The following is a 15,703-nucleotide window of genomic DNA, read 5'->3' as shown; positions in this document are numbered from 1 at the left end:
AACAGTGTTCTGCTCAGAGGTCAGCTTCCACTAGTCCCAACCTGGGCTTAATTGCTAACACCCCAAGCCTCTGATTCTTAGCACTCTATGTAAGGAGACATGCCCTAGTTCTTTCAGGTAGTTAAATGGCTGGGTGCTCACATCTAACACCTAACAGTGAGCATGTATGCCACCCATCTGGCAGCAGCTTCCTCTGCCCCTCACGGTCTGAAACAACCACTGACAAGAACACTGGGCAACACTGAAGCCAGCCATTAGTTGCTACTAACAATGAGTAACACAGCAAGATCTAGAAGTACAAAACAATTTATTAAATAAAACCTTCAGATAGTCACTAAAAAACAAAAGGTAAACGGAACAACTAACATTCACTAAAAAAAAAAAAAAAAAGTAAAAAGACTCTCCCTCAGGAACATGGAGGCCCTGAGCTCTGACCTGTCCCCAAACCAAAGACAATCATGGTGAGGTAATGTATGACACAGAACATCTTTACACAAAAAGGGACAACTGAGCAATGCCCCTAAAGAGACAAACATGAGTGAAAATGTGGATATGCTTTGTCATCAATTAAGGGGAAAAAAAAATCTCTAAAGAGGAATAATTATTTTCTTTTATATCAAATTCTCTAGAATTCTGAAATATTGAACACTGAAAACTCGAAAAGGGTCATAGAGGAGAATAAGGAATTCATTCAATGTAGGCAGTTTGTAAGTTATTATTTCAAGTATGGTTTAAGTGAAAGCATATCTGATATTAATAAGCAAAATCAAAAAAACTCAGAAAAATGGCCTTTGGATCAGGGACCTCTGAACTCAGAGAAGAATCCCATCTGTGTTCCAGCAGCCTAAGACTGAGGTCAGACAATAGAAACAAATCGACTTTTGTAGTTGTTGTTGTTGTTTATGGGGCTTGAACTTATTAGGGCCTGGGCACTGTCCCTGAGCCTCTTAGTACTCAAGACTAGCAATCTACCACTTGGAACCACAGTGCCACTTCCAATTTTTGAGTGGCTCATTGGAGATAAGAGTCTCATGGGGACTTTTCTGCCCAGGCTGGCTTCAAACCCCGATCCTCAGATCTCAGCCCCGAGTAGTAGGATTACAGGCATGAGCCATCAGTACCCGGCAACAAATTGACTTCTGCACTCCCGCTCAGCTCTTAGGTTCCTGGTGCTGCTCTTTCACTTGAGCTATGCCTCTTACTTTGATTTTTTGCCAGCTAACTGGAGATAAGAGTCTTGAGTATTTGTCTGCATGGGAACCTCATTTCTCACAGCTCAGTGTCCTTAGCACTTGGTGCCCAGCTTACAAACTGACTTTTCTTATCTAGCTTTGCAAATTATCATTCATGATAATCACTGAAAAATCAAATAAATAAATTTTTTCGAAAGCTCAACTATCAGTTAAATACAAAGCTGGCAAAAGTTTTATCCAATTTTTTCTAGGTCATATGAAAATATAGTTGAAATAACTATATACTTCCCACAGTTTAGGTGATAGCTGTTCTTTTTTTTAAACTCAAGGCTTGGACACTGTCCTTGAGCCTCACTGTATTCAAGGCTAGAGGTCTACCAGTTGAGCCACAGAGCCACTTCAGGCTTTTTCTGAGTGGTTTATTGGAGATAATTGTCTCACGGACTTTTCTACCCAGGCTGGCTTTGAACCACGGCCCTCAGATCTCAGCCTCTTGAGCAGAATTACAGGCAGGAGCCTCCAGCACCCAGAAATATAGCTGTTCTTTTCTGTTTTGTTGTTGTTGTTGTTGTTGTGGGTACTGGGCTTGAACTCTGGGCCTGGGCGCTGTCCCTTAGCTCTTCAGCTCTTCAGCTCAAGGCTAGCTTGAGCCACAGCACCACTTTCGGTTTTCTGGTGATCCATTGGAGATAAGAGATAAAAGTCTCACAATCTTTCCTGCCCTGGCTAGCTTTGAACCTCAATTCTCAGATCTCAGCCTCCTGAGTAGGTAGGACTACAGGTGTGAGCCACCAGCACCCAGAATAGTTGTTCTTAAATATGGTTAAATGTCCTATATGTTGACAGAATTTTGTGTTTAATATGATCATGTCAAAAAGTAGAAAATAAAAAACTGGAACTATGCAAGAGTACATATACATCATCCATAACATTTGGGTAAAAGTCAACTTTAGAGCTTAACAAGTGCTGCTATTGCAGTAAACAGAAGTTACAGTATTAGACCTCAGCTAGAAGGCCCCTTGCTAAGTACAAAAAGGCCAGGAAAACAAGGATGTTTTATTTTTTTTGAAAATCCCCCAGTATGTAACAGAGACTTTCATGTTCTCTTGATGGAAGATCAATGATGTAAAATGAATCAAGGAATATATATTTAACACAGAATACTTACCAAAAAAAAACACTTATGACATCATTTCATATTTTGCATTTTGGCTTACAGGAATACAAAAAATATGAAGATCATTATGATGTTCTACAGATAATTATGTGCTTTAGCAATAAGATTCATTTTGTTTTTTGTGGGTTTTTTTTCTTGTGGTTTTGGGGTTTCAATTTAGGCCTGCGCTTGCGGGGAAAGAACCAGAAGAGGGGCTGGGAAGGTGGCTCAGTGGTAGAGTGCTTGCCTTGCAAGCATGAGGCGCTGGGTTCAATTCCTCAGCACCATATAAACAGAAAAAGCCGGAAGTGGCCCTGTGGCTCCAGTGGTAGAGCGCTAGCGTTGAGCTGAAGAGCTGAGGGGCAGCACCCAGACCCAGAGTTCAGGCCCCATTACCGGCAAAAAAAAAAAAAAAAAAAAAAAAAGACTCCTCTTTGCCTGGCACTGGTGACTCACGCCTGTAATCCTAGCTACTCAGGAGACTGAGATCTGAGGATCACGGTTCAAAGCCAGCCTGGGCAGGAGAGACCGTGAGACTCCTATCTCCAATAAACCACCAGAAAACCAGAAGTGGCGCTGTGGCTCAAGTGGTAGAGCGCTCGCCTTGAGCTGAAGAGCTGAGGGACAACGCCCAGGCCCAGAGTTCAAGCTCCACGGCGGACAAAAAAAAAAAAAGAACCAGAAGAAACAAGCAGCTCCCATATGCATGCTGGTTCTGGGGTGACAGATTATACCACGTCTCAATGTCTCGCTATCTCTCTTTTTCATTTCACAGGCCTCCTCCCTCCTTTCCCTTCATTTCTTACTGCTGCCTTAATATGACTCCCTGTACAGTGTTCTCTTTCTCATTCCCAGCTCACTCTGTGAATGATCCCCATAGAAAACCCAAGATACTGAGTCTCAACTCATACATGCACATAAACGCAGTAGCCTCAGCCAACATGACCCCCCCACACACACACAGGACAAGGATATGGACTTTTCCAAGGACAGGTAGGACAGCATCTTGTCCATCGGAGGGTACCGCTTCAGTGAGGGCTCACACCCCACCAGAACCAGTTTGTGTTTGGCTCTGGTTATAGCGACATTAAGACGTCGCCAATCTTTCAGGAGTTCACCAAGCTGAAAAAATATAATTTTCAATTGTTTGAGAGTTTTGGTTTTTTTTAGCTTGTTCTGACAAAGAACATAGTTTTGTCTTAAAATGCTCCCTCCCTTTTTTGTTTTTTAAGATTTTAGGCATGGACCATCACATCTGGCTGCTTCTCTAGTTTTAAAATAGACTACAAGAAAGATTCATGAACATGTTTAAAATTCCAGGCAGACTAAGTAGATGAGGAATAGAGAAGTAGTTTCAAGATGGACATTTTAACAGCCATATAAATGTATTAATACACTCAAGAAAAATGAATTAGGGATAAAAGCAGCAAAACCAAAAGAATCTGGATTTCCATATTTAGAAGTATAAAGCCTTTGTGTTTAAAATGCCTCAAATAGAGTCTGGGAATGTAGCTTAGTGGTAGAGTGCTTGCCTAGAATGTATGAGGCCGTGGGTTTGATTCCTTGGTACCACATAAAACAACATCAACAAAAAAAAGCAAGGAAAAAGAACATTAAAAATCAGTTAACAGTGGCAAATGCCAGAGAAATTAAGCTAACTCATATATTATACCAAAAGGAGGTCTTATGCATTTCAAGGTACCTAGGTACTTAAAAATACTTAAAAAATATATATATACATACATACATACATACATATATATATATGGAGCTGGGCACTGGTGGCTCACGCCTGTAATTCCTAGCTACTCAGGAAGCTGAGATCTGAGGATCGTGGTTCAAAGCTAGTCCGGGCAGGAAAGTCGGTGAGACTCTTATCTCCAATAAACCACTAGAGAACCAGAACTGGCACTGTGGCTCAAGTGGTAGAGCACTCGCCTTGAGCTAAAGAACACAGGGACAGCGTCAGCCCAGAGTTCAAGCCCCACAACCAACCAAAAAAAAAAAAAGAAGGGTGTGTGTGTGTGTGTGTGTGTGTATTTGGAGACCTACTGTACAGTAACTTTGTGTGTGTGTGTGTGTGTGTGTGTGTGTGTGTATTTGGAGACCTACTGTACAGTAACTTTGCCCCTATAATTGGAGTTCATTAATCATAGTATTTATCTACCCAAACTGAGATAGTGCTCAAGGAGTCTCACTTAGGTAGCTGCCAGTAAATTACTATCTTGAAGTTAACAAGTGTTATAATGAAATAATCTACTTGATTATAATGTTAAAAAAAAAAAACAGTTAAAAAAGAAAAACAACTGCTGGGCACTGAATTACTGGCTCAAACCTGTAATCCTAGCTACTCAGGAGCCTGAGCTCTGAGGATCACTGTTCAAAGCCAGCCTGGGCAGAAAAGTCCCTGAGACTCTTAACTCCAATTAACCACTCAAAAACCAAAAGTGGTGCTGTGCCTCAAAGTGGTATAACACTAGGTTTAAGCAAAAGAACTCAGGGACAGCACCCAGGCCCTGAGTGCAAGCCCTGCAACCGACAAAACAATGGTTTTTTTTTTTAAGGCTCAAATGCAGTATCCAGGAAGTAAAGTAGCCACGAGGGAAGGCAACACAAATGTTGATCCAAAAGTGAATGGATAAATATATCTAAATAATGAAACATTATTCAGCTTTAAAAAGGAAGTGTTATTTCTTGCTATAATATGAATGAACCTAAGTACTATACTCCAGTCGCAAAAAGACAAATACTGTATGATTACACTTATGTAAGGCACTAGATAGTCACATTCAGAGATAGGAAGTAGAATGATAGTGATGTACAATGGCAAAGAGGAAAGAGTTATAGCTTCGCAAACTGCAGAGCTCCTACAGATTTTCTTCTCTTTTCTTTTTTTTGGGGGGGAGGTGAGGGACAGTCCTGGAGCTTGGAATCAGGACCTGGGCGGTTCCTGAGCTTTTGTGCTCAAGGTTAGCGCTCTACCACTTGAGACACTGCTCCGCTTTTGACTTCTTGTTGGTTAACTAGAGATAGGAGTCTCATGGACTGCCTGGGCTGGCTTTGAACCTCAATTTTCAGATCTCAGCCTCTAGAGTAGCTAGGATTACAGGAATGAACCACAAGTTCCTGATCTGTAGATCTCTTAAAGAGCAGTGAGAACATCCTAATACTATTGAACTATATAGTGTAAATGGGTTAAGATGTTAAATTTCATGTATGTGTACATTTTTGCTTATTTGCTTTGCTTTGTGCCTAACTGGCACAAGGTTTGAGGCCTGACTAAGAAAGGCAAGGCCCAGAGGTCAAACATTAGCACCACCAAAAGAAAACAAAAAAATCCAGCAAAAAGTAAGAGGAAACAGAGAGAGAAATAGAGAACTGCCACAAAAGAATCAGAAGCAAATGCAAAACTGCAATGAACTTACAGTTCCGTCCTTATTACTTCTGACAAAAGACACCAGGATGATTCTTTTATCTCTTCCTTGGTATTTGTCCACTGTATTAACTTCCACCATCCCAACAGAACAATGTGCCAATAAATCATTGATGATCTTTAACTGCTGACGATATGGTGCAATTATACCAATATCAGAGGGATGACAACCAGCCTATGGAAGAGGACACATTTAAAATGAAAAATCCTGATTTTTAAGTCCTTTAAACTTTGCTGAATTTATTAAGCTACAGGTTTACATTATCTGCCCAACTGATGTTCACAATAGGTACTCTTATCTGAGTATACAAGCATTACATTTGCTCTAAACCAATGTCCAGTGGAGAACCAGTGGCTTCTAGTTACTCAGAAGGCTGAGATCTGAGGATCATGGTTCGAACCCACCTGGGGCAGGAAAGTCCAAGAGACTCTTTATTTCCAATTAATCCCAGAAAAAGCCAGAAGTGGTGCTGTGGCTCAAGTGATAGAGTGCTTGCCTTGAGTAAAGGGAGCCCAGGGACAGCACCCAGGCCCAGAGTTCAAACCCGAGGACTGGCAATAAGTAAATAAATAAATATCCTCATTTCTCATAAAGAAACAAATACTTAATGGATCCACAAATTATGGTACCTATATACAATGGAATATTAGGCAGCCATTAGAAAGGACAAAATAATGGCATTTGCAGGGAAATGGATAGAACTAGAAAAAATCATTAAGCGAGGTAAGCCAACAGCAAAGAGACAAATGGCATATGGTCTCCCTGATATGTGGATGTTAAATACAAAATGCAAGGAGCTACAACAAAGTAAACAGGACTCAAGAAACATAGGACCTCCATTCATCTTGTCAAATCATTACTAATGACCTCATGTTGTTGACCACATATAAGCTATATATATGCGTACATCTGAGGGAAGCTAGGAGGAGGACACAGAATCAGAGGGAAACAGGGGAAAACATACAACAGAGGGGCCATCAATGCTGCATTGGGCATTAATGAAAACAAACTAAGCAACTCAAGGGCAGCGATGGGAGGAAGGATTGAGAGGGACAGAGGGAACAGCTAACACTAAGCAAAAGGAAAGAAATGTACATACCACTCCGTGTGGAAGAAATAGTTGTAGTGTCTAAGCTCATAGAATTCACAAACTCTGTAGACCACAATAAGGACCATTTGCCTCATGAAGGTTAGAATGTGTATTACTATCTCACAATACTTTGAAATTTGTGAAATTTATGTAATTACTTAATCACAATAAAAAATTATATAGAAAAACAAAGGAGGTGATGACAATGCTCGACAGGAAATGTACTTATTACCTCACTCATGTAACTGTAACCCCTCTGCACAGTATTTTTACAAGGAAAAATCATATATAAAAGAAAAGAAACAAATACTTGGCCATTGCTCCTGCAGCTTTTAGAGCACAGTGGTCTGTATATCACCTAAAAGAAGTACTGCCACTCAAAGCTACCACCTTCCGAATGCCTTTCACTGCATACACCTGATACAGAAGCTGCCAACACCCTATCAAATTGGCTCAAGGGTGTTTTGAAATTATCCTCAAGGGAAACCCTAAATGCCATTAAAAAAAAATTACCTGTCTGAGACAAGTTTTTTTCCAAATAAACACTATGGGTTTTAGGCCCATTGTCGTCATAAACAAGAGTTAATCCCAGATCTCAAATATTGCACAAGTGCTCTGTACCTGCATACTGATTAGCCTTGAACATTCTCAATTACCTTAATAAAAATTGACGTCAGGAAAACTATGATTTGGGCCTCTGTTAAGTTGCTCACACCACTTTTTTCCACTTGCTCAGGTGCTGGAACCTAAGTAGAAAAATATGTAGCTTGTTTATAACATCTCCCAAGTTAAAGAGTTCTGGGAATGCCCAGTTTCCCAGCAAGATTTTACTCCAAGATCTGCAGATACAAGAAAGATGCTGTCTTCATAGCAGAAGGTGAAGGCAGCAACAGAAAATTAGTAAATCAGAGTCAGGAACTGGTGGCTCATAACTATAATCCTAGCTACTCAGGAGGCTGAGATCGAGAATCCCAGTTTGAAGACAGTTTAGACACACCTGTGAGACCTCCTATCTCCAGTTCACCAGTAAAAAGCCAGAAGTGACCGTGTTAACCTTCATAGAAAAAGTTAAGGATAGCACAAGGGCATGAGTTCAACGCCAGTACTGGCGCGCATGTATGCACATGCATGTACATGAGTAAAGAGCTGAGGAAGCAACACACAGGGAAAGGGGGACCCAGGCACCACTTCTAGCAAGGCCCACTCTACACCACGCATCCATGCTTTACTCTGTCACCTCCCATTATACAGGAATCGGACAGAAAAGACAGTGACTTGCCCATGACCTCTCAATAAATCCACACATCCACAATTCAAACCAAGCTCTGGCTCTAATGTCAAAGCTCTTTATGTTTTCTTGTGACTTTTATATAGGTAACACAGAAAAAAAAAAAGTCCCCAAGCTCTACTAGACTCTCCAAGGGCTGCTCTATTATTAGGCAACCGCTATCGTATATATACATTTTTTTTCTTAAATTTTATTTTTTGTTGGTTGTAGGGCCTGGGCACTGTCCCTCATCTCTTCAGCTCAAGGCTAGCGCTCTGCCACTTGAGCCACAGCGCCACTTGCAGCTTTTTCTGCTTATGTGGTGCTGAGGAATTGAACCCAGGGGCAAGGCAAGTACTCTACCACTGAGCCACCTTCCCAGCCCCAACCTCCATCATCTTTAATAAAACTTATTTGGAATCCTAAGGGTAAGGCAACCTGAGTAGCAAAAATAAAAAACATAACAATCCTGGTGAAGTAAACAGCTAAATTACAATTAGTAAACTAGAACTGTTTTATAAAAGCAGCAGATTTTTTCCCCTCTAGTAGTGGGGGGTTTGAACTTAGGGCCTGTACGTTCTAGGCAAGAACTCTACACTTCAGATATGCCTCTATGCCCCCTGCACACACCCCCACCAAAATGATAATGGTTTGTGAAATTTCTCCAAGCCAATCTTTTAGGCTTTAACATAAAATCAAATACTTTTATTTTTATTTTTTTCTTCTGTTTTTAAGATAGGGTCTCACTATGTAGTCCAGGCTGCCTTCAACTTCTCCATCCTCCTGCCTCAACCTCTAGAGTGCTAGGATTATAGGTGTGAGCCACCATTTCTAGCTCTAAAAGCTAGTCCTTCTTAACCTTTTTATTTTTGACAATACTGGAGTATGAATTCAGGGCCTTACATTTGCTAGGTAGGTGTTTTCCCACTTGCGCCATGTTCCCAGTCCATTTGTGGTTTTACAGTTATTTGTTTCTAGATAGGGTCTTTGATTTTTGTCTGGAGGCAGCTTCAGACCTAGGTCATCTTATAAATTCCTGCCTTGTAGCTGGGATCACAGGTATGGAACATCCATGTGGACTGTTTGTTGGCATGGGGTCATTTACTTAAGAGGTAAAAATTAAAAGGATTAAGGCTTAAGGCCAATCCAAGAAGTTAGTAAGACTCAATCTCCACAAGTAAACTGTGTGTCAGTGTGTTCCCGTCTCCCCAGGTACTCTGGAAGAAAGGAGGGTAGGAGATTCAGATCCCACACCTGTTCTGGGCAAAAATTCAAAAACCTATCTGAAAAATAACTAAAAGCAAAAGGAACTGAAGGCGTGGCTCAAGTAGCAGAATATTTGCCTAGTACCTCTTAAGCCCTGAGTTCGAACCCCAGTACCATTTTTAATGTCAGGGCGGGGAAGGTGGCTTAGTAGGGTGCTTGTGTAGCCTGCAGGAAGACCTGGGTTCAATTCCTCAGTACTACATCCTCAGAAAAAGCTGGAAGTGGCACTGTGGCTCAAGTGGTAGAGCCTTGAGCAAAAAAAACTCAGGGACAGTGCCCAGGCCCTGAGTTAAAGTCCCACAACTGGCAAAAAAAAAAAAATTCAGTTTGGGAATGGGGATATAGCTCAGTGGTTGGATACTTAGCCTGCTCAAGGCCCTAGGTTCAATTCCCAGTGATGAAAACAAAGTCAATTTATTATTGTGCGTGCGCATGCGTGCTCGCACACATAAACTGCAGTCTTGGAGCTTGAACTCTGGGCTGGGTCACTGTCCCTGAGCTTTTTTTGCTCAAGGCTAGTGCTCTACCACCATTCCACTTCTGGAGATTAAAGTTTAACTTTAAGGGGCTGGGAAGGTGGCTCAGTGGTAGAGCACTTGCCTTGCATGCCTGAGGCTCTTGGTTCGATTCCTCAGCACCACATAAGCAAAAAGAAAAAAAGCCGGAAGTGGCGCTGTGGCTCAAGTGGTAGAGTACTAGCCTTGAGCTGAAGAGCTGAGGGACAGCACCCAGGTCCAGAGTTCAGGCCCCACGACCGGACCCCCCCCACACAAAAAAAAGAGTGAACCACCAGTACCCAAACCAAGTCAATTTTGACATCCACCAACCGCTGGACTAAATCTCCCAAAGATACCTGAGCCAACTGAAGTAAAAACCTTTATGTAGAGGAATCAGAAGCAGAGCTAGTTTGCCCTTGATTGACAAAATCCAACAAAGAATATTGATGCAAGCTGAGACATTTAAATATTGTCATAAGAGGGGAAAAACTTTTTAAAAAAATCTTTTTACCTTGTCCGTATTAAGAAAACAAACAGGATAGTTTGGCTCAAATACTCCAACTAGCCAAGGACTATCAGAATAATCAGCATAAAATTCCAGCTCCAGCTTCACGTCTTTGAAGTTAGGCAGGCTAATCACAGCGTTGGCCACTTTATCTGATCCACACTCCAGCTTCCCTTCATAGGTCAGCTTATTACTTAAGGACATAATTTTGCTAAAAGAATTGCAGAAAATAATCTTAGCTTTGGTAGACAAAAGCAAACAGGAGAACCACTCACAGGGAACATTTATAAATACCTATTCATTCTGTACTGCACAGTTAATTGTACGACAGCGTCCTTATTCTTCTCTAGCCTCTTGAATAAACTTTCGCTCATGCCAAGAGCTCTGCCAAAAAATCAAATTCAAGTTTTTCAATATACACACACAGTGCTCCTTAAAAAGAAGACAGTTTTCAATTGAAACATAAGGCCAGATGGGGTGGCATATAGGTCCCAGCTGCTGAGGAGGTTAAAGTAGAATGAGGGGCAGAAAGATGCCTTGAGCACAGGAATTCGAGATGACCCCTCTCTGAGAACCTCAGCTCTAATAATGAAACAAAACTTAAACATCTGTCTACCTTGCTTCTCGGTTTAGCACCAAGGGAGGCAGCTGCTGATGATCCCCTACCAACACGAATCTCCGTGAAAAGAAAAGTGGGCCCAGGCAGACTGGTTGGCTAATTTGAGAGGCTTCATCCACAATACAAAAATCAAAAGTTCTGCGGGAAAATATTGGATGGTTTATTCCCATACATGTTGTTGCAACAATAAGCTAAAAAGAAAAAATACAAAGAAAATAGATCCATTAGTCAAATGTAAAAGAAATGTAGCTCATTTTTTAATTTTCTTTTTAAATTTAAATATAAAAAAATAAATGTTTTGGGCTGGGAATGTGGCTTAGTGGTAGAATATTGCCTAGCATGCATGAAGCCCTGGCTTTGATTCCTCAGTACCACATACACAGAAAAAGCTGGAAGTGGTGCTGAGGCTCACCACTGAGCCACCTTCCCAGCCCTGTACATGAGTACTTGTAACACTTTTATGTGTAATAGCCTAAAACTAAACCCCAGATTTTCGCTGATGGATATAAAAACACATTATAGAACAATATCTAGTGATAAAAGGAAATAAAACTATTAATCTGTATAACACTCTAGGCGTGCAGAGGAGCAGAGTATAAGACAAATGCAATTTCTAAAGGTTACACATGGTATGACTCCACTTAGGTAACATTGTTTCTGCTTATTATTTTCACATTGCCTCACTGTGTTGTTCACTGGTCTGAATTATGTTGGGCTCAAGTGATATGCCCAAATCCCGGAAAAGCTAAACACAGGTGATACCCAGCTCTAAAATATTGGTAAATTCTTTTATTTTCTGCTCAGCCTCCCTAGTGCTGATATTATAGGTATATACTGCCACTTACTGCTATAACCACCTTCCCAGCCCCAGGAGCAATTTCTTTATACTCAACTATTTATTGAGTAACAAACTAAACACTTCATTTCACTTCTAAAGAAAAGAATAAAGGATGGAGGTGTGATTTAGTTGGCAGAGTGCCAGCCAATGAGCAAAAGTGTCAGGTACCAAAGTACCAAGCTCAAGTGCTAATCTTGGACCAAAAAAAAGAAGAGGAACTGGGAAGGTGGCTCAGTGGTAGAGCGCTTGCCTTGCATGCATGAGGCCCTGGATTCAATTCCTCAGCACCACATAAGCACAAACAGCCGGGAGTGGTGCTGTGACTCAAGTGGTAGAGCACTAGCCTTGAGCTGAAGAGCTGAGGGACAGCGCCCAGACCCAGAGTTCAGGCCCACGACTGACAAAAAGAAGGAGAAGGAGGAAGAAGAAGAGGAAGAAGAAGAGGGAAGAAGGAGAAAGAAGAAGAAAGAAGGAGAAGGAGAAAGAAGAAGAAAGAAGGAGGAGGAGGAGAAGCAGCAGCAGCAGCAGCAGCAGCAGCAGCAGCAGCAGCAGCAGCAGCAGGGACAGACCTTGAGTTCAAGCCCCAGGAGTGGCAAAAAAAAAAAAAAAACACTCTAAACCCTCATCTAACTGTAACCCCTCTGTACAGTATCTTTACAATAAAAAATATATACAAAAAAATTCTAAACTAATCAATTGATCCTATAATATATATAGGTATATATTATGCTAAGCATATACTCTACCACTAAACCAGTCAGTACATAAATATATGGACATCTAGTTAATGTGACTGAATTTCCCAGAGTACTATTTTTGCTCTCCTTCCTGACCCAGAAATTAAGTATTATCATACAATAATGTATACTTACTTGACTATTGTAGAGTTCTTCTAGAAGAGCTAAGGATTTAATGGATTTTGATCTGCAAATTTCCTCCTCTGTAAATTTCTGGATATCTGGATGAACCTTCTGGGTCTGACCCAAACGCAAAAATCCTATTTTGAACTTGGCTAACTTCAGAAGAATATTGTCAACAGCTGAGTGTGTATAGCTGGTCAGCAAAACACTAAAGCCACAGGCATAGAGTATTCTTACCTAGTGTGGGGGAAAAAGAAAAACAGCATTAGTTTTAACACCGGACAACTTTAAATATGTTTATATTTTCCAAACACAGCTAGAAAACTCAATAGGAAACATTAAGGGCTGAGCCAAGTAACTTTAAAAAGAAACTATACAATAGAAATGTTTTATAAAAATCATATGCATTATTATTACATTATTAAACATGTATTAATAATACATTACTTTTTATTATATATACTAATAAAAATATTAAACACAACAAAAAATACATTGCAAGGGTAATAAAGTTTAATAAGTAAACTTTCAAGTGTATGATTAAAAAGTAGCAACTAATAAGAAGTTGATATGATCATTATGATTGACTGCTTAGAAATTTAATAACATTTAAAAAAATCAACTTGAAGAAAATCTATTTCATTGTTAACTCATTTTTGAAGGGAAAAGAAAACATACAATGACATATCATACATCACCAACAGAAAGGTCTTTAAGGGCTGGGAAGATGGCTCAGTGGTAGAGTGTTTGCCTTGCATGCATGAGGCCCTGCGTTCCATTCCTCAGTACCACATAAAACAGAAAAAGCCAGAAATGGCATTGTGGCTCAAGTGATAGAGTGCTAGCCTTGAGCTGAAGAGCTCGCCTGTAATCCTAGCTATCCAGGAGGCTGAGATCTGAGGATCGTGGTTCAAAGCCAGCCCAGGCAGGAAAGTCCATGAGAATCTTATCTCTAATAAACCACTCGAAAACCACAAGTGGCGTTGTGGCGGTAGAGCACTGGCCTTGAGCTGAAGAGCCCAGGGACAGCGCCCATGCCCAGAGTTCAAGCCCCACGACCAACAAAACAAAAAACAAAAAACAAAAAACTGAGGAGCTGAAGTACAGCGCCCAGGCCCAGAGTTCAAGCCCCATGACTGACAAAAAAAAAGGAAGATTTTTAAGAAATTCTAAATGCAAGGTATCTAAAACTTATTGCAATTATTTATAATTCAGCTTTATTATTTCTCATATCATTCTAAAAACTTAAATTGAAATAATGATTTTGGGGGGCGGGGTGGGAAGAGGGTTATGGGCCTTGAACTCAGGTCCTGGGTGCTGCCCCTGTGTTCAAGGATAGCACTCGACTTAAGCCACAGCACCATTTTTGGTTTTTGAGTGGTTTACGGAAGATAAGAGTCTCACTGGGATTTTTCTGGGCTGGCTTCAAATGGTTAGCCTCAGATCTCAGCCGTCTGATTAGCTAGGATTATAGGCATGAGCCATTAGTGTCTGGCCAAAAAAATGATTTTTTTAAAATTAAAATCTAGTCCTAAAAAAAAAATCTAGTCCTTTTGAAATCATATATGAGAATCTCTGAACTGAAAAGAAACTGATCTACATATGTACTTTCTCAGAATAATAACAAGAACCTTACAAGAGTACATATTGTGGTTGTCTTTCCTGTCCCAGGCATTCCCACGATGAGCGTGTAGTCTCTGGAAAGAAGAACCTTTTTCATTGCTTGCCTCTGAGGCTTATTCAAACCTACATTTAAATGAAAACATAACAAGAAAAACAAAATTAAACTGAATTCCAGCTGGGCATTGGTGGCTCACATTTGTAATCCTAGCTACTCAAGAGGATGAGATCTGAGGATTCAGGTTCAAAGCCAACGCCAGCAGGAAAAGTCTGAGACTCTTCCTATAAACTACCAAAAAGCCTGAAATGGCACTGCAGCTCAAAGTGGTAGAGCAGTAGCACTAGCCTCGGGCACAAATGCTGACATACCACCGGGGACCAGCAAAAAAAAAAAAAAAAAAAAAAAGAATTTCAGTGAACAAATTCTTTCCTTCTCAGGCTGGGAATATGGCTTAGTGTAGTGCACTTGCCTAGCATGCATCATGAAGCCCTGGGTTCGATTTCTCAGTACCACCTAAACAGAAAAAAATCAGACAGAAGTGGCACTGTGGTTCTAGTGGTTTTGCTCTTCTTGAGCAAAAAGAAGCTCAAGAAGCTGGGCATCCGTGGCTCATGCCTGTAATCCTAGCTACTCAGAAGGCTGAGATCTGAGGATCACGGTTCAAAGCCAGCCCAAGCAGGAAAGTTCATGAGATTCTTATTTCCAATTAGCCATCAGAAAACCGGAAGTGGTGCTGTGGCTCAAGTGGTAAGAGGGCTGAGGGACAGCTCCCAGGCCAAGTTCAAGCCCCATAACTGACAAAAAAAAGAAGAAAAAAAAGAAGAAAGAAAAAAAGAAAAGCAGTCTGTATCAGTCTGTTCAGCAATAACTTTTCAAAGTAAAACAATCTTATGATGATCTTTAAGGACATATACAAACTATTTCTAAGAGTTTCTGTCTAATCATTATAAGTTCAAAATCTCATTAACTATTAAGAATCTAAACTAGAGAGTCATTTACTTTATAAATAGAAGAAAGAAAAATTAAAGTGCTGGTATGGCATACCCTTCAGTATGTTGGCAACTGTGTCCTTTGCATCATGGGGGAGAACAGAACTGAGGTAGGGTATGAACTGAGGTTCCTGGAAGTCAATGATTAAATCTCGAAGCTTTTTGCTGAAAAGAAAGGAAGTACTTTTAGTAATATTCCTTATAAAAGTGGGGAGGAATTTAGATTCATTCATCATTACAAACCTGGCATTGGTGTTTTCCATCAATCTAGAGAGATTTCCTAATGGGGTATCTACATCACAATTTTTTTCTTCCTGGTCTAATCTGAATAAAGTTGATTCTGGGAGTACCGACAAGTTCCTAAACAG

General features: G+C 40.6%; 1 protein-coding gene across 2 annotated transcripts in view; it reads right to left on the bottom strand.

Moving 5' to 3' along the window:
• Positions 1-252: 252 nt before the first annotated feature.
• Dna2 (DNA replication helicase/nuclease 2) overlaps positions 253-15,703 on the bottom strand; it is a 36,613-nt gene continuing 21,162 nt past the window's right edge. For both annotated transcript variants that reach the window (XM_070020970.1, XM_070020971.1), the window contains exons 11-21: positions 15,579-15,695; positions 15,391-15,500; positions 14,362-14,471; positions 12,738-12,962; positions 11,025-11,218; positions 10,703-10,792; positions 10,415-10,619; positions 7,530-7,619; positions 5,775-5,957; positions 3,326-3,471; positions 253-2,319 (exon numbers count right to left, since the gene is read on the bottom strand). In XM_070020970.1, coding sequence (XP_069877071.1) covers positions 2,250-2,319; positions 3,326-3,471; positions 5,775-5,957; positions 7,530-7,619; positions 10,415-10,619; positions 10,703-10,792; positions 11,025-11,218; positions 12,738-12,962; positions 14,362-14,471; positions 15,391-15,500; positions 15,579-15,695 — 1,540 coding nt within the window. In that variant the 3' untranslated portion in view covers positions 253-2,249. The remainder of the gene's footprint in view (positions 2,320-3,325; positions 3,472-5,774; positions 5,958-7,529; positions 7,620-10,414; positions 10,620-10,702; positions 10,793-11,024; positions 11,219-12,737; positions 12,963-14,361; positions 14,472-15,390; positions 15,501-15,578; positions 15,696-15,703) is intronic.

This window comes from Dipodomys merriami, unplaced genomic scaffold, assembly GCF_024711535.1.
Source record: "Dipodomys merriami isolate MVZ:Mamm:240054 unplaced genomic scaffold, mDipMer1.0.p SCAF_14, whole genome shotgun sequence".
NCBI lineage: Eukaryota > Metazoa > Chordata > Mammalia > Rodentia > Heteromyidae > Dipodomys > Dipodomys merriami.
The sequence above is the reverse complement of the archived record's forward strand: the minus strand, read 5'-3'. Positions and strand labels throughout refer to the sequence as shown.